The sequence below is a fragment of the Papilio polytes genome, unplaced genomic scaffold (genome assembly GCF_000836215.1).
Source record: "Papilio polytes unplaced genomic scaffold, Ppol_1.0 DF822178.1, whole genome shotgun sequence".
In the NCBI taxonomy this organism is placed as follows: Eukaryota; Metazoa; Arthropoda; class Insecta; order Lepidoptera; family Papilionidae; genus Papilio; species Papilio polytes.
Window position 1 is genome coordinate 4683065 of NW_013527026.1, and position 19860 is coordinate 4702924.

A 19860-nucleotide genomic window follows, 5' to 3' on the forward strand; every position below is an offset into this window, starting at 1 on the left:
TTCACACTTAGCCAGTACAGTTAATCAATAGCGCTTAATAACTGGACTGACAAATAACTGGCATAGTGACAACACTGAGCAATTTATGATTGGCCGTCGCATCTGTATCTGTCTAACTGTACTGGCCATGTGTGAAGCGGCCACTACGTTTCCATAAAGAGTTACAATAATAATAAACAGATATTTTTTAACAAGGTTGTTAAAATAAAGATAGTTATTACCGAAATTATTTAACAATATAAACGGAATAAATGGTATACCACAGATTAAAAATAATTAAAAATATTGAAACTTTTTCCAAAAAACATTCATCTTGTGATAAACTTTTCTTTTTTTGACAAATGACACAGGTCAATTTTTGTTATTATTATAATATAATGATGAAAGTTTAGATTTACTTTACATTATTAACTTATTATGGGCCAAGAAGATGACGTTAATGCTGCTATTGCCCACGTCGTTCTGTCCTGCGTCGCTGCAAGGGGAACCACACATCGATATAACACTTACTCTCATCCAGGAATGCATGTCAATCTCTTTGTGCACGGTGTGGTAGGATTCTTACATTATCAAAGTGAGTTCACATTTCAGCAAATTTAATAAAAGCAATTATAAATGTGTCGTTAGTGTCGCAACTTTCAAACAGTAAAGTGATTTTAAAGCCTAATACGTTTTTAAATAAGAGAGCAAGATATAGATTATAAATAGAACATCTATGATTCTAAACATTAAAAATGGTTTTTTAATATTGCAATTATAGAAAATGTTCTACAGTCGGGCTCTTATTATTTGTATTTGTTTTGGATGATTATAGATGATTATTTCGGGGAATTATTATTTGTATTTTTTTTTCATAGGTGGCAAATTCAACAATGATTTCGGCCCTGCATATATCATCAGCTACAAAGCGTCGAGATATCTTCCATTGCCGTGTCTAATGGCGGATTTATACCGAGGGAATAGTGCGATGTGCGCTTTACATTTGGCTTCGGGAATTTTGCCCTTTGCGTTGGCAATCACGCAACAGGACAACCCTGAAATGGGGAATTTAATGATTGCTTGCAACATTGTCTCTTTATGTTTCTATTCTTTTGATCACGGTTATATGTGGGGCTGGTATACAGCGGGAGCTGCGCTTTTTGCTTATTTTTTGGCGCCACAAATGGGACATCCGCATAAGGTCATATATCCACTGGGCTTGGCGTTAATGGAGTATTGTGCATACAGGGTGTTCACAGTTCGTATTGACACTCCTCCCTCCGCCCCGGGGCCGAGACGATAGATTTGTACGTAAATGTTGAAATAAATTATTGTACATGATGCGTTTGTTTTAAATGAACATCCTTACAATTTTAGTGTCGCAAATAGTTGCTAGATGGCGTTGTGTTATACTATATTTTTCTCCTGAAACTTTTTTATTAAGTTATAATTATTAATAGCGGTCAAGTGCGCTCAATATAATAATTAAATAAACTAAATAATAATTGAAATTATAAATTTCGAAGTGTTTAAAAGTTTAAATACAAATATTGTATGCTTTATTGTTTTTTTTGGTTAAAAATTTAGATTACATTAAAGAATCCATTATTCACTTCCAAAACGTGAACACATTTTATTTTTTTACGGTTACGTACATGCCATTAGTGAGGAAATCGGGTTAACTTGGATATCTGAGAATCCTTCCGTCGCGCATGATGGATGGTGTTCACAGTTTAAGGAACTGGGAAAATTGTAACATAATATTGGAGTTATGTTACATTTACTTACTAACATGTACTAATATAGAAATAGACTAGTATACTTTACTAAGTATAATAAAACATAAACACACACTTTATTTAGAACGTGAGGAATTACAGCATGTTTTTAAAGATTTTTTTTTGTAAAGCCCTATACTTACGACACGTTTTAGAATTTATATTTTCACGCTATTTAATTAAGGGAATGAATAAATTAGAATAAAATGTTATGCGAGAAAGGGACACAAACTACAAGCCAATAGCAGTAAAGAAGCAAGATTGTCGTTGTAATGGTAATTATTAGGTAATGGTTAAACTTTGGTTGTCATTTGTGCATTTGAGTTTTGTCATTTGAAAATTTTATAGATAAAAAAAAATAAAATAAAGCTTTAATAATATGCTGATGTAACCGCACGGGAACAGCTATAAAACAAAATTTTATTACTGAAAACTTTTTCTAGTACATTTTTTAAGGAAAATTAAAAAATGTTTGTAGCTCTTTTCTTTGTTAGTAAACTTAACAATTAAAATAATGTGTTAAGAACCTTGAAAAGAACAAAATACTGCAATGGAATTATAACCTACAAATCTGACAGTAGGGTACCGTATTTATGATAAATGATATTGTAATTCAGAAGAGTCCCTGCTATTTGTGGTATCACGGTTGCTTGGAGTAAGATATCATACTGAGTTAATTGCTATGTATTGTTGTATATGACCGCATTATAATATTTTTAGGTAGGGAACGCCTGCTACAAAATATACCCAATGATCAAATCAAAATTCTTTTGACGATTCTTCAGATTCTTATTCATAAAAAAAAGGAAACTGACTCGTTGATTCATAAAGGTTCGCTGTCTGTACAAAACATCATTTTTCTCTCTCATTGTCTATGGAAGAAAAGAGATGACAATAAGTTTTTCAATAAGTGTAAAAGACATGTTTCTTGTTAACGTGGAGAAATTTATTCCTTTTGTTCTACAACTTTCCGGCAGCTCTGATAAGTAAAGATAAATTGTTCTATACCTACGTTTGCTAAAACAGATATTAGAAAAGTTTATATTACTTTCCATCGTTGCCTAAACGTTCTAATTATTAACCTTAAAAACTCTGATTACTTCGATAACTTAATACTAAATACAACTTAGTTGGACCTTAGATTTATTTTCTATCTGTCGTAAAATAATTTATGTTACCTTCGTAAATTGAATTAAATAATAAAAAGAAAACAAAAGTATATACTTTTATAGTGCAAAGAGTGTGTGTGTGTGTGTGTGTGTGTGTGAGAGAGAGAGAGAGAGAGAGAGAGAGAGAGATAGAGCTGTGGAAGTTAAAAGAAGAAAGAGAGGGAACTATTTGGTTTTGTTTTTTTCGTTTAACAATTGTTGAACAGAATATAAAACATTTTGTTTGTAATAGATTTATAGCAAAGAAAATTAAACGAAACACAACTTTCGCTTTCTCTTAATTATAATATTACTTAATATAATTTAAATTCTTATAAATGAATATACAATTAACCGTTCAAAGTTTGTTGCAAACAAAGTTCTTGTGGAATTACGATGAAAGGTTGGTAACCCTGGAGCGTGGAACATGTGAAATGTTTTAACGTAAATTATAAACGTATTCAATAATTACTGTAGGTAATCAATATTTATGATGACACTAGCTTTAGCCTGCGACTCCGTCCGCCTGGAATAAAAAAAAACAAAAGCATGTACCCTGTATGTTCTTCCAGAATATCATAGAAATTTTATAGAAATCCGTTCAGCCATATAGGCTACAAACATCCATCCATCTAAACTTTCGCGTTTATAATATTATATTATATGATTTTCGAGTAGGGTTGTCACAAAACCTTAAGACAAGAGGTTTTTGTATGAAATTTTTCGACTTCGCCCGGAATATAGAAGAATACGCGTCAAGCCATTGTAAAATCAACAAATAAAACTGCACGGATGTATTCACGAAGAACATTACCCGCCTGTCAGTCGGGCAGAATTTTCAAGAGTATATACGTGTTGTAATTTAGTTGCGTGTACTTAATTTAGTAAGTAAAGAATAGGCTTTGTCTGAGATTGAGATATGAGGGGCGTAAATCTGTCGTTTAGGCCTGCCTAAATTGACTCCGAAACATTCACCCCGAGTGTACTAATAAATCAATGTCTACTTGAAAGAAAAACCTTTATTATACTTATACTTAGTTAACATAAACTAAACAATAAAAAAAAAACAATTTTATAATTAAGAATAGTTAAATAATAGCAAATATACAAGTCTATACAGTTTTTTTTTTTATTTTTAATCTTAAAAACTTCACTTTAACTTTAAAACATTCTGTCAAAGATTAAATCTATCCAGTTTACGAATGCGTAGCTGACAAAGATTAGGGACGTCTTTGTTATTTTATTATTAACTAGCTGTTCCCGTGCGACTTTATTCGCATAAAACTATGAACATTTTATTTTATTATTTACATTAGTCAAATTATCAATAGCAAATGTCAAAATGACATGACATGACAAACCTTGACAGTCTTGCTTCCTTGATGTTGGCAGCAACTAATAGTCTCTTTTCCACATTAGGGATTTTATTCATAATATTTACCCCCTAAGTTTAATGGCGTGAAAATATATAGCCTAAAGCATGACGAAGTGTAGGGCTTTTTATTAAAAAAAGAATTATTCAAAAATATGCTGTAATTGCTGACATCTAAGGCAACAAAGAAGTGTGTGTTTACGCTTTATTATAATAGTACAGATAGAAGAAAATAATAAATGTATCAAATAAAACTTGTTACTTTAATTAAATAATTTCAATTCATTAATATTGGAACAGATCTGTTTAAATTCCTTACCCTTCAAACATAATATTTGAACTGCAAATTGGAGTTTAAAGTATTTCAAATTTGAAGTTTATTTTAACAGGAAAATTTAATAACTTATGAATTTAATTAACAAAGGGAATATTGGAACGGTATTTATAGAAACTATTCGTAGAAGTGTCAGTTCATTTATAATCTGTAATCTATAATTTTATTATTATAATTGAGAAAGTTTAGATGGATAGATGGATGTTTGTTAGAGTTTGTAGCCTAAACAGCTGAACGGATATCGATGAAATTTAGTATAGATGTAGAGGACAGTCTGGAAGAACACATAGGCTACTCACTTTTGTTTATTTTTAATCCACGCGGACGGAGTCGCGGATATTATAAAAATGGAATGTCAAAAACTTTGGAATGGAATGTAAAAAAACGGATAGACTAAAAAACTTCTTAACATTTTTTAAAACTTTACAAATAGCAAAGTGCAAATTAAGCTATTATCTGTGTCGTTGTTCTTTTTGAGTTCTTAATTATTTTCCATTTATTTAAAAACCCCTTTGTTATACTTATACGGGGGAAGAATGTTAATCTAATCGAAAACTTTATTTGTCAAAATTGGTTTAGTAAGGGCTACAGAATATACTTAAAACATAAATATGTAAAAATATCGTTTTTCTTTAATTTTTTATTCGTTTGTAAATGTCGTGTAGGCCATTTGTAATTTTAACAAGGCCATTGTTTGTCCAAAATTCATTTCCACGTGCATCCTATTGTTTGGAATATTCGAGAAAGAAATTCTAAAAACATTCCATTGTACGGATAAATGTTTGGTGAATTTTTAAAATTCTTTTAACCGATGTTACCCTGTCGTTATTTTAGCTTTAAACTGTGACAGTTTCAAGCTAAAATACCTCACTTAAAACATTTACTCAGTCTTTAAATGGTCATCTTCAGGGCTTATAATACTAACTGTTGCCTGCGTCATCAGCATGGAATAAAAGTGCAGTTACACCCGTAAACATAAGGTAATTTTTATAAAAATTCCGTCAGTAAAATACTGACTTGCAAATCATATTCATATTTTAATATTATAAATGCGAAAGTTTAGATGGATGGATGTTTGTTAGAGTTTGTAGCCTAAACAGCTGAACGGATATCGATGAAATTTGGTATAGATGTAGAGAACAGTTTGGAAGAACACATAGGCTACTTACTTTTGTTTTTTAAATCCACGCGGATGGAGTTTCGGGCGAAAGCTAATAGACTATAATTGTATAGAAACACATTTTCACACAAAGCATTGTTAATAACAAACGATTTTAGGTTTGGCAATGTATTAAAACTATTTTAAAATAAAAACGTTTTTGATATCTACTATATTTGATGCTTATATTGTATGGGGTGGCTTAGCAATTATTTACAGTTTCCTAAGAATTTATTGTTCACACAATAGAAAAATACGAAGTATTGTTGAGTTTAATCCGCCAAAGGAATCTGAGAACACGGAACGTTATTAACTATACGAGTTAAATGTAAAATTATTGCTACTTTAAGTTGAAAGTTATAAGTGATATTTAACATGTTAAGAGCCATCGACTCATGCTTACTGTGGTACGTAAAAATCTTAGTGGCATAAAAAATGCTTCCAATGGAATATTTATTACTTTAAAACAGTGATTTTTTTTTAAATTAGAGACACAATCCAATAATCGAAATAAATGTAACACTGATTCATAATCTTACTAATATTATAAATGCAATTTAGATAGATGTTTGTTATTTAGTAGCCTAAATGGCTGAACGGATCTCGATGAAATTTGTCATAGATGTAGAGGACAGTCTGGAATGCATAGGCTGTTTAATTTTTTTTTAAATTCCACACGAACGGAGTCGCAAGCAAAAGTTAACATATCGCTTAAATGTTGTATATGAATGTATCTCTAAATCACTTATACACGTCGCCAGTACTTCCTTGTGCCAAACTTGCGGCATGCGAATGAAAAATGACTGCGTTTCCTGAAAACTCACTGAAATAGACTGTCGCGTATAACAAACGATCGGGTAACTTAACCCTTCAAGTTAGAAAACTTATTCAGCTAATTTTATTGCAAGTTGTTCGATGTCATACATAGGGGTAACTGTTGTTGTTTCGTTGCACCCTTGTGGTTATTTACGTGTTTTTTCCTAGTTTCGTTTTTGTTTTTTTAGTATTGTAATATTATTAGGCCTTACTATAAAAAGACAGGGGTTTAAACATATTTTAGCATCAACAGACGTCAATCTTTTTACCCCGTGATTAGCACCCGCTGTAGATTTTTGAAATTCCTACCTATTGAAAAATTATTAAGCATAAGCTTGCGGTTAAAGTTAATCAAGTGTTTAACTAAACACTGTCTAATAATACGGATTATTTTCAACAGCAAGAAATCTGTTTTGCGTTTGTTTATGGAAGATTTTTAGGTTATAATATCAACTAACGCCATCTAGCGACATTTATCTGAACATATTTTACAACATCAACACACGAAAGTATATTACCACTTTGAGAGTAATTAATCCTTCGTAAGTGTACCAATTAAGTTACAAGTAGGCATTATGTTAACATTTTCACTCTATATACTACTATTAAGGTTGCAATAAAACAATTGGGACGTGACTTGGAACAAAGATTAGGTTTCGGTGTGTACCAAATTTTAATGAATATATGTAGTTTTTTGTCCGCAACTTCGTTCGGGCGGAATTAAAAACGTAGTACGAAACTTTTGATTCTTATAAAACACTAGCTGTTCCCGTGCGACTTCATCCGCATAAAATTATGAAAATTTTGTTTTAATGTTTACATGTGTCAAATTATCAATTGCAAATATCAAAATGACATGACGATATCAACCCATGGCAACCTTGCTTCCTGGATGTTGGCAACAACTTATGGTCTCTTTCCCACATTAGAGTTTTTATCCAAATTATTTACCCCCTAAGTTTAATGGCGTGAAAATGTATAGCCTAAAGCGTGAAGTAAGTGTAGGGCTTTTTACAAAAAAAAAAATAATCATTCAAAAATATACCGTAATTGCTGACATCTTAGGCAACAAAGAAGTGTGTGTTTACGCTTTATTATAATAGTATAGAGAGGTTTTTTAGTAATCTTTATAATGGAATTACGTATATATGTAATATGTTCTATCACCACTGAGTAACAGGCAATTTTTCTAAATTTTGCAAGAACTAACTCGCAAGCAAAAGTTATCTATATGTACTAACTAATATTATAAAGAGGAAAGATTTGTATTATTGGATTTTAGTATGCATTCGATTCACACTAAAACTACAAGGCTGATTTCCACAATTCTTTCACCATTAAAAAGCTGAATCAGTGAGTAGGATGGGCCATATTTTCTACATTTTTTTTTAATTCCAGTTGGACAAAGTCACCAGCAACATCTAATTTATAAGATTTTTCACTACGTAAGTTGACTTGAATGACGACGTTTATAAAGGTCCGCATAACGCGTACAATGTCATCCCTTACTCGGGTTGTTGAAGATAAGTTACGTCATAAAATGTTTGGAGAAAGATTATCTGTACTAATGTAATAAAGAAGAACGTTGGTATTTTTCTATGTAAATAACTCAAAAACAACTGGACCGATTCGAAAAATTATGATGTTATCAGTGAGTCACATAGGTATATAAAGGTTTTTTTAATAATTGCGCGCGGCCGATGTCGCAACCAAAAGCTATTATTTTATATTAATTACAGTATTGCAGGTTTAATGTTAAGCCTACATGCATACTTTGAATGGTTACAAGAATTATTAGCAAATATAAAAATCTACTAATTTAACGCAGTTTACAGCACACAACTTAACAGTGGTAGTGCCCGCTTTAACAACTTTCCACGAATGGGTCGGTTCGCCCGGTGTAATACCACGACCACACAGAAAACAGGCGTAAAGTGGAAGCAATTTCGCGTTTCGTCTGATGAGTGTGATGCCGGAGGCCTAATTTTAGTCCCTTTCCTTTTCCACCCTTTTCTTAAAAGGAAAGAATGGGAAGGAAAAGTGGATTTGACGGTGGAGGAGACGCATAGGAAGGAGAAATATTCTCTTTATGTGCGTGTCCTCCTCCGCCAATTAAGGGTAGGCAACACATTTGCAATTGCAGATGTTTATGGGCAGCGGTCGTTTATCATTTCGTGGATTCAGGTGGCCGTTTGCTCGTTTGCCACCTTGTATTATAAAAAAAAACAATGTAAATAATGTTTAAGCAATGGAATTTGTCGGTATATTGAAAACAAAAGAATAGCTGCTAGTAAGTTTACATACGGTTAGTTTTAATTTAATTTCGACTTAAACCCTAAGCTTAGTGTACATGAGCGATATCTGACAGACGAAATAAATAAAAGACAAATTGACCTTAGCAGTAAAGCCGAACATCAGACTGTATTACATTGATCTTAGAATGCAATGCTTTAACTATATGGTCTGTGTGACGTACACGTATATTCGGGGAAACTAAATGAATCGCATGTAACATGGACGTTAGTTAAGAATGTGGAGGTACAACGGTAGACCTAGAAAGAGATGGATTGCGTGAAAGGTGACATGATCAAGAAGGGAGTGATGACTCAGTTGACGGATGATAGAGTTATTTGGAGAACGAAAACCTCGCGCAGCAACTCCATGCAAGTAGGATAAAGCAAGGGAAATGACAGTCGGGGAAACTGGCGCTGTGGAACTTTAAAGTTACAATTGTTTGAATGTTTTGAAACACGAAGCAATAATCAATACAACGTAGCTTATAAGACTAGTATCTTTTTATTATTATCCCTTAGTTTGTAAAAGGGATGGATGAAAGGAAACATGTGGTAGAAATGCGAATGTTAGATGTGTGGGGTAACACGAACGGATATGATACGAAATATGTATGTTAGAAGAAGTTTGAGAGTAGCCCCAGTGGTAGAGAAGGTAAGGAGTAAAAGGTTAGCATGGTATGGGCATGTTATGAGGAGGGATGGATCGCATGTTACAAGGAGAACATTAGGAGTATGGAGGCGTACTCCAGTAGAGGTAGAAATAGAAAGAAACGGATTGCGAGTAAGGTGACATGAACGGGAAAGGAGTGATGACTGAGATGACGTATAGAGTTATGTGGAGGTTAAAAACTTCGCGCGCATCCCTACGGTAGTAGAATAAAAGAGGAAGATGATGATGTTTGCAATCACTGCTATCAAATTATTTATAGGAAGAAGTGGAGTTCTCTCGTTGTAATGAAGGCAATTTTCCCTTAAATGGAAGGCCACAGACTTCCGCGACACAATTTAAAAGTGGTAGTGCCCGCTTTAACATCTTAGCACTAATGGGCCGGCACGGACAGTGTAATACCACAACCACACAGAAGACAGGCGTGAAATGGAAGCAATTCCGTGTTTCGTCTGATGAGTGTGGTGCCGGAGGCCTAATTTAAGTCCCTTTCTCTTTACCACCCTTTTCTTATAAGGAGAGATTGGGAAGAGGAAGTGGATTTGACGGTGGAGGAGATGCATAGGAAGGGGAAATATGCTTTTTATATGCGTCTCCTCCTCCGTCGTATAAGGTTACGCAACGCATCTGCAATTGTGGATGTTTATGGGCAGCGGTCGCTTCGCCATTTTGGCGATTTCAGGTGGCCGCTTGCTCGTTTGCCACCTTATGTTATAAAAAAAAAATACAGAATATATACACACGCTTTTTAAGATATTGATCTTTGTTCTTTGGATCCAATTAAGAATTACCCTCGAATCGTATGATTCTTTACAAATATAAGAATATAATATTTAATTCGTCAAGAGGAAAATCCGTTAGATAAATGTTTGAGAGTGGATGTTTGGCGCGGCGTAGATACGTAGCTGTAGACCAGCCGACATCACTGGCCGACGCGGATAATATTTATTGTGAACAAGGAATTAGTAATATTGGATAAGGTATCTATTTTATATGCACTTGTACGGTTCTTTTTTGAAATTACATGCGAACATGCGATCACGTTAGGAAAATCTTAGATTGGAAATTGTCATAATTTAGTTTAACTTATGCTTACCGGGTAAGATATCCTTTCTGGTCTATAGTAAGTGTATAAATCGAAGTGTATTTAAAAATGACATGCACTACCTTCCGAATAACAAAAAACGTAGATACCAATTTAAAACCTTTTTGAAGCCGGTTAAATATACCATATCCATGTATCTTTATAATTCCGTGTTAAGTTTTCCTTTCGCTTCACAACACCGATGCCCCCTCTGACGAAACTGACGTAAGTGACGCAACGGGTTGTATAATATATTGGATTATTTATCCGCAAGCAATCAATTCTATTAAGATTTGTGCTTATTGTACTACTTATTTTTATTTTTTATTGATTACTAGCTGTTGCCCGCGACTTTGTCCACGCAACATTAAGACAAAAAAGTAGCCAATACAGATTACCCGGGACAAACGCGGCTTGTGGACAGTCAAGGAGACAAAAAATGTTAAATGCCATTTTATTTATCAGCAACGCAAGTACATCATCTTCCCGAAATCTGGATGGTTTCTTTGATTTTACAAACAGACACTCTAATTTTATTACATGTATGGATAGAAGAACCACGCCATTTTTTATTAAAAAATGTTTATGATGCCATAGACGAATAGTTGAGGTACTACATTATTTCGATGCAATCAGAGCTCTTTTTCTAAGTGTAGCAAATTTTATTTTCACAACCTGTCACAGGGTTACCGTGAGTTAGTACTAAGATATACTCATAAAAAGAAACATATATACTCATATATCTTTCTCTTTATGATGTCCTATTATTGTTTTGTGTGATTATTTTCTTTTAAAAAGTGTATTTTATTTCTGTATAGGTATGTAATTAGTGCGGCCGGTTACCTTAATAATTAAACTATATGTTACTTGAGTGCGACGGAGCCAGCTGAAAATCAGCGCAGGAACGGCTTAGTCGTGCATATGCTGAGCTGGCTACCTTTTGCTACGATTGTGTTTTCTTTAGAATAAGTCCTTTTATGTAATTTCTATTTTGTAGCAATAAATACATATTCATTCATTCATTCATATAAGTGTCATGTACAGTCGCGGTGTTCCATTTCAGTAAAAATTACCTTGTCACAAGACAAGACAAACTCCGCTTCTTCATAAATATAAGTAATTAGATAGCAACGAGTGCAAACGATAAAATAATAAAAATAAACAAGCAGACTTTTTCGTACAGACACATTTGTGAGCTGAGTTGTATTGGATTTTGTTCTGTTCAAACTTTTGTATCTTTTAAAGTGGAACACCGTCAATTTCCCCCACTGTACATCTTCAAGAGGCTTATATCTTTTGTTAGACTTAATTCAAATTGATCTAATATTTATTTTCTAGCTTCTAATGGTATTGCATTACGCCTTTGGTTTCGTGTCCCCGCTGCGTGCATTAGGGTTGCCTCCTGTCATAGTGTTCCACGTTTCGCTTGGTTGGTAAGCACCCTGTGGTTTTATAACACAGTTTATTCTGAAGCTATTAGATTATTTATTTAGAAACTAGCTTTCGCCCGCGACTCCTTTCCCGTGGAATTAAAAAAAAAACAAAGGTGAAAGCTTATGTGTTCTTCGAAACTATTCTTTACATCGATACCAAATTTCATCAAGATCTGTTCCACCGTTTAGGCTACAAACTCTAACAAACATCCATCCATCTAAACTTTCGCATTTTTAACATTAGTATGAAAAGTATGATCATTTTTCTTACTTTCAAAAATTCGAGACTTTGGATATAGCACTAGTTGGAAAAATTCATTTTTAGTAAAAAAACAAAATAAACGATTAATTTTGATTAAAAATTAAATGACATCACTAGTCAAAATCGGTTCAGTAATTTAAGATTTTTTTTTTAATTTCTAAGACAATAAACAGGACTTCTTCTATACAATGGCGAGTTATACGTGTACAATCGAGTACAAAACACTATATAAGTTTAGTTTCGATGATCGACACTTGCTAGCAGCCGTCGCTAAGTGGAAACTGATACTTCTCTCGCCAGTACTTTATATAAGCTTTTTGCTATTGTACATTGGAAGACAAAAGTGTATTTGAGACAAACGTAATGGCTCCATGTCGACGGACGAATTGTTTGTAAAATGATATTCGATATTAGAGAATTGTGGTTTAGTTGTTGGTTGTTTTAGATACTATTTGTGCCTTTATTAAATAAATTAAAATTATCTATTACTAGCTTTCGCTTGCGACTTCACCCGTGTATAATTGTATGTTTTTTTATAATATAAGGTGGCAAACGAGCATGCAGCCACCTGAATACACCGAAATGGAAAGGGACCGCTGCCTATAAACATCCGCAATTGCAGATGCGTTGCCTACCCTTGATTGTCGGAGGAGGCGACGCACAGAAAGAGGACATTTCCCTTTTATATTACATTAAAATTAGGCCTCCGGCACCACACTCATCAGACTGTACGCGGAATTGCTTCCACTTCACGCCTGTCTTCTGGGTGGTCGTGGTACTGCGACGGGCGAGCCGGCCCATTCGTGCGAAAATGTTAAAGCGGTCTCTACCACTATTAACTAATAATATAATAGTTAAATAATAATAAATAACAAATATGGCCTATGTTACTCACAGATAAATTATCTTTCTAACAGTGAAAGAAATTTTGTAATCGGCCCAGTAGTTTTTACGAGAATCGAATACATACAAAAATCCAAAAATACAAATCTTTCCTCTTTATAATAATACTTTAATATAAACGTGTGAAGTAGAGTTCAAAGTAATCTCGTACTCTCGTAAAATCTCGTCCTAAAAAAATATGTTTTCTTTTTTTTTTTCATAGTTCTTTTCTGGCTGTCATTTTATAATAATCGATGTGCTTAAATACATTAAAAGGAATGTTTTAAATTCATCCATTCATCTTAGTAATTTATCATTCTCTGGCAGGTCAATTAAACTGGCTGGAAACAGAATTTGTTTTATAAATGCATTGACCAACTTTTGTCAGAAAAAAAAGCTATGTAGTTAAATATTATTTGCATTGTTAAAATATTATTAAGTGATTAAATATATCCCTGTAGTCTATTAACATCGTTCGTTCATAAGAATCATTCAGTCATTTTTAACAAAATACCTGAATAGATGGATGGATTGCGTGAAAGGTGACATGATCAAGAAGGGACTGACTGAGATGACGGATGATAGAGTTATTTGGAGGACGAAAACCCGTTGCGCCGACCCTACGGGAATAGGATAAGGCAGGGATGATGATGATGATGAGTAGAAACTAATTCAAATAAGAAATTATAATCATACTAATAATATAAATGCGAATGTTAAGATGGATGGATGTTTGTTAGAATTTGTGACCTAAATTGATGAACAGAGCTCGATGAAATTTGCCATAGATACAGAAGATTAGAAGAAAACATAGGCTATTCATTGTTGTTTTTTTTTAATTCCACTCGGACGGTGTCGTTGACAAAAACTTGTTTTAGCGTAAATATGTACTGTATAAAATGAAAATGTTTGTTGCACTATTTTTAAATGTCTTGGCCTTAGGATATGACAGAATTATTTGTCTATTAGTAGACAAGTAGAATTAAAAAAATAGTGAGTAAGTAGCCTATGTGTTCTTCAAGACAATGTTCTACATCTATCTAAATTTCATTGAGATTCGTTAAGCTGTTTTGGAGCTACATAGTAACAAACATCAATCCAAACTCAACAAACCCGCATTTATGACTAATGTTATAAATGCGAAAGTTTAGATGGATGGATGTTCGTTAGAGTTTGAAACGGCTGAACGTATCTCATGAAATTAGAAGAGAGTCTGGAAGAACACATAGGAAACTCACTTTTGTTCTTTTTAATTCGACGCGGACGGAGTGCCAGGCTAAAACTAGTTATATTATAAAAGTATGACAATAAAGTAAGATTATGCTCTATTCAATTACGAGCTGTTGCCCGCGATTTCGTCAGCGTGGTATTAAAAAACATACAAACTATGTAAATTACAAAATCTACGTATCCCTCGGGAACCGGACATTTATCGGAGATGACGCTTATCCCATGTGTACTCCAGACTTTGTTTTATATCTGTGCCAAATTTCAATAAGATATGTTGAAGCGTTGCAGAATTAACGAGTAAACATTAAAAATCTAAATTAATGAATCCCACGGGAACCGTAACTATTCCCGGGATAGAAAGTAGCCTATGTGTTTTTCCAGACTATGCTCTAAACCTGTGCCAAATTTCATGGAGATCCGTTCAGCCGTTTAGGCTACAAACGTTAACAAACATCCATTCATCCATCCATCTAAACTTTCGCATTTATAATATTGGTAAGATGCTGACCCTTACAGGCGATTTTTATTTAGATACTTATTAAACTATCAGCTAAGTTAAATGTAGATTTAAATTACACAGCCTTGAACTTTTTATACAGAGTTCTCTCGCCTTTAAATGAAGAAATTTTCTACTTAAGCAGGCTTTTAGTATTAAAATCTACAGCCCTAACTTTGTAATTACCCTTACATTAAGTATTCAAAACCTTTTTAACTTGAACGAAGCATATACGCTCGAAGTAAAAAAAACAATAAATGCGAATGTTTATATGTATGGACGTTTGTTAGTGTTGCTTAAACCTGAAAGGAACTCAATGAATTGACAGAGATGTAGAGGATAATCTGGAAACAAAGGCTACTTACTTTTTTTAATTCCTCGCGGAAGGAGTTGCAGGCGAAAACTAGTTGCTAAAAAGTTCATGACATTGTCGAATTGCGGTTCCAACCGAGGACCCTTCAAGGTAGCCCGTACGTTAACTATTAGGCTGGAGAGCTTCATTTTTTTTATAATATAAGGTGGCAAACGAGCAAGCGGCCACCTGAATCCACCGAAATGAAAAGCGACCGCTGCCCATAGACATCCGCAATTGCAAATGCGTTGCCTACCATAAATTGACGCAGGAGGAGACGCACATAAAGAGGACTTTTCCTCTTCCTATGCGTCTTCTCCGTCAAATTCACTTTTCCTTCCCATTATTTCCTCTTAAAAAAGAGTGGAAAGGGAAAGGGACTAAAATTAGGCCACCGGCACCACACTCATCAGACGAAACGCGGAAGTGCTTCCACTTCTCGCCTGTTTTCTGTGTGGTCGTGGTATTCAACCGGGCGAGCCGGCCCATTCGTGCAAGGATGTTTAAGCGGGCACTACCACTATTTAAGTAAATTAACTCTTTTCTTACTTCCTTACCTATCAAAAATCTTTAGAGGGCAATAACTTCTAATAATTACTGAAGATTTTCCAACACATGAGATGTAAACATTGTAAAGTAAATCCCAAATGTATGAAAATTACCATTAAAACGTTAACCTTGTTCTCGGCCGTTTTACGACGCCAACCCTTCAGCGAGCAATTTCGGACGTGAGTTAGAGCTGTGTTTACGACGTTAAACTTTGTGTACCGTGATAGTTTGGGAATTGTCTATGACTTGAATACAGTAGCAATGATTCTAAGTAATAAAACACATATTGTCTATGATTTTAATACGCAGATTTACTCGTAAATGACGTCACCAAGTACCGTTAAGGCGAGCCTTATTTAGTGGAGATTAAGACTGTTTAGTCTCGCTTTGATTCCTGCCAGCTAATATGGAGGTACACTAATCGATTGTTAGTTATGCAACTAAACAGTTGAATTGCGAAACAATCGACAATCGCCCAACAGTTGTGCGATAGTTTAATCATTGGTGTGCGCTCCAATAAGAAATATACTTTAAAGTCGGTCTAAACGAATCTATGTAGTGACAGATAAAGTAGACTTGATTAGTTGTCACATTCGACTGGCAGGAGATAGTACGACAGACGCCGCTTTCGGGGTCGCGGACTACAACGAAAGCGTGCCCGTGTCCCCGCCACAATCGTTAAAGGAACAGAGGGGTTTTAGTGGGTATGCCCCATTATGAGGAGAATACCACATAACTACCGCATCCCACTAGGGCGCGGAGTATGCATAAAGCATTACCCTCTCAAAAAAAGGATAGACGGCGCTGGCGTTCTCTTGTGTCGGAAATCAGTACCCACTTTGGATTGCTCAAGCGGATAGTATATTGGATATGGGCGGCAAATGATCGAACTTCGTGACGATCTTTGTTGGTTGGCTAAAAAATTAAAAAAAAAAAAAATCTTATTTTTGTATACGCGGGATTTTGTTTTTAAATAATTTCGACAATAATTCACAATGACTGTTCACATGTGAACTTCCCAGAGGTCACAGTGTAGTAATTTAACGTAACTTTGCCACGAAATGACTAATTGCTTTGTCTTAATGTGTACAAAGTTTTAATTGTATTTTCTATGCTTTGTACGTTGCACTGTGGTTGGATTTAAACAAATTAAAACGTAGGAATTCGTCAGTACAATGATTGGAGTTAAGACAGGTTTAACGTAATCTACACAAAGACTAGATTTGTAATTTTGTATGAAACGAATAAATTCAAAATAAGAATGATTTCAAAAATTCTTACATCATTAGAAAGCTGCATTATCACCGAGTAACAAACACTAGATTTACTCCACTACACCGTTCGCGTGAATTATAAAAAAAACTATGTAGCCTATGTGTTCTTCCAGTCTATACTCTACATCTATGCCAAATTTCATCGAGATCAGTTCAGCAGTTTAGGGTACAAACTCTAACATCCATCTATCATCTACTCGTAAACTTTCGCATTTATAATATTAGTAAAAAAGATTGTTACAATATGTATGATTTTTAGTCGACCTGTAAGGAGTTGACTTCTGTTTTAAGTACCATAAAAGAGTAATTTTAATGTTTTGTACTAATCTATGTATTTTACTGAGCGTCGGTGGCTCAGTGGTTTAAGCACTTGACTTGTAAATCTACACGTCTTGGGTTCGAATCCCGCCATGTACCAATGTGATTTTCGATTTTTCGAATTTTCATATGTACATAATTTACCCGACGTTGTAACGGTGAAGGAAAACATCGTGATGCAACCTGCACATATCGGCGAAGAAATTCTTAGATATGTGTGAAGTCAACCAACCCGCATTGGGCCAGCGTGGTTGACTATAGCCTAGTCACCCTAACTTAGGGTAGGCTCCAAGCCCCCCGGTGGGGACGTATAGTGAGCTGGTGATGATGTGATGATGATGTATTTTACTTGGTATCTATAGCTAAACCAGATATACAAAATCTCTGGCATATTGCGGAAAAATATAAAACTAATAGAAGTGACGTAACGACAGTTGACAGTGGTAGAGCCCGCTTTATCTTCGTATGAATGGGCCGGCTCGCCCGGTGTAATACCACGACCACACAGAAAAAAGGCATGAAGTGGAAGCAATTCCGCGTTTCGTTTGACGAGTGTGGTGCCGGAGCCCTAATTTTAGACCCTTTCCTTTTCCACCCTATTCTTAAGAGAAAAGGATGGGAAGGAAAAGTGAATTTGAAAAGGAAAAGTGGAGGAAGACGTATAGGAGGGGGAAAATGCCCTATTTATGTGCGTGTCCTCCTCCGTCAATTAAGGGTAGGCAATGCATCTGCAATTGCGGATGTTTATGAGCAGCGGTCGCCTTCCATTTCGGTGGATTCTGGTGTCCGTTTGCTCGTTTGCCACCTTTTATTATAAAAAAAAGAATAAATCGATTGGAGCCCCAGGTGAAGATTAGTAAATTCTTAGTTAGACTTAAATTAAGTTAACAAAATTTAACAAATAACTTAGGAGCTTTTACCTGAGACTTGTACATTATAAATTGTTTATTTAGGTTTATAATCAAGTGAATATTTTACTGGGTCCCGCACGGTTATTCATGTGATGTATGTACGTTTAACTCGGGATAATGAGTACAAATTTCAGAGAAAATTAGAAAATGTCTCATAATGTCGCAGGTCTAAAACACCTTGTATACTGCCATACTATTATAATAAAGCGTAAACACACACTTCTTTGTTGCCTAAGATGTCAGCATATTTTTGAATAAACCTTTTTTTGATAAAAAGCCCTTCACTTGCGTCACGCTTTAGGTTACATATTTTAACGCCATTAAACTTAGGGGATAAATATTTTGGATAAAAACCCTAATGTGGGAAAGAGAACCAAAGTGCTGCCAACATCAAAGTTGCAAGGTTGTCATCATGTCATATCATTTTGACATTTGCAATTGATAATTTGACAAATGTGAACAATAAAATAAAATTTTCATAATTTCATGCGGATGAAGCCGCACGGGAACAGCTAGTTAACAAATATATTTAAACGTGTTTGGTAAATTGCTGAATTCGGTTCATTTAATGATCTCTCAAATTTTGATTACATTTTCAATGAATTATTTTGTTATCAAATATGTGGTTGAGGTAAAAAAAATAAACAGTTTGCACACAAAGGGACGTTAGAGTACCGTAAATCTGTCATGGCGTCCGTTTAGGCCTGAAAAATGGACTTTTGTGGCAATTTTTACGTTAAATTTAACTCCAAGTGCTCTTGACTTTATTTTTAAAGTTTAAACTGTGAACGTTTAGAATAGTTGCATGAGTAGTTGATATATTTTTTGGTCCAGCTGAGAATTAGAACGAAAGCTTGTGTTTTTATTCAGAAACTAGCTTTCGCCCGCGACTACGTCCGTGAGGAATTTTAAAAAAAAACAAAAGTAAGTAGCCTATGTGTACTTCCAGACCAGACTATGTACGTCTAGATCTATGCCGAATTTCATCCAGATCCGATCAGCCGTTTAGGCTACAAACTCTAACAAACATCCATCCATTCCTCCATCCATCTAAACTTTCGGCTTTATAATATTAGTAAGAAGTAAGATTAAACTTTTTAGTCAATATATTACGAAAAAAACTAAACATTCTTTTAAAAAACCGTTGAAACAGATTTACTAATATTATAAATGCGAAAGTTTAGTTTAGGATACTCGTTTTTGTTTTTTTTTTAATTCCACGCGGACGGAGTCGCGGGTAAAAGCTAGTATAAAAATAATAAAGCATCAAAAAGCACATAAAACAATTTGACAAACACAAAAATTTTACCATAGATTTACACGCTTTTGTTTCAAAATGTTCATAAATGACGCATAACAAGATAATTATCTACGGTGGCAAGCCGAAACCTTTGTACTATGCAACATTATTCGTATTAAAAGACATAGAATAATTAATATCATGTCATAGAGTAAATAGTCCGTTACGAGATGAAAGCATTCTGCGACTGCGGACACACTAACCGACTTTGTTCTTAACCAA

At 34.4% G+C, this 19860-nt stretch overlaps 1 protein-coding gene across 1 annotated transcript; it reads left to right on the plus strand.

The window, feature by feature from the left end:
* Positions 1 to 345: 345 nt before the first annotated feature.
* Positions 346 to 1320, plus strand: LOC106106571. Its single transcript, XM_013287171.1, has 2 exons — positions 346 to 574; positions 858 to 1320. Exons 1-2 carry the CDS (start codon positions 418 to 420, stop codon positions 1280 to 1282), a joined length of 582 nt encoding a protein of 193 aa, XP_013142625.1. The 5' UTR covers positions 346 to 417; the 3' UTR covers positions 1283 to 1320.
* The last annotated feature ends 18540 nt before the right edge of the window (positions 1321 to 19860 follow it).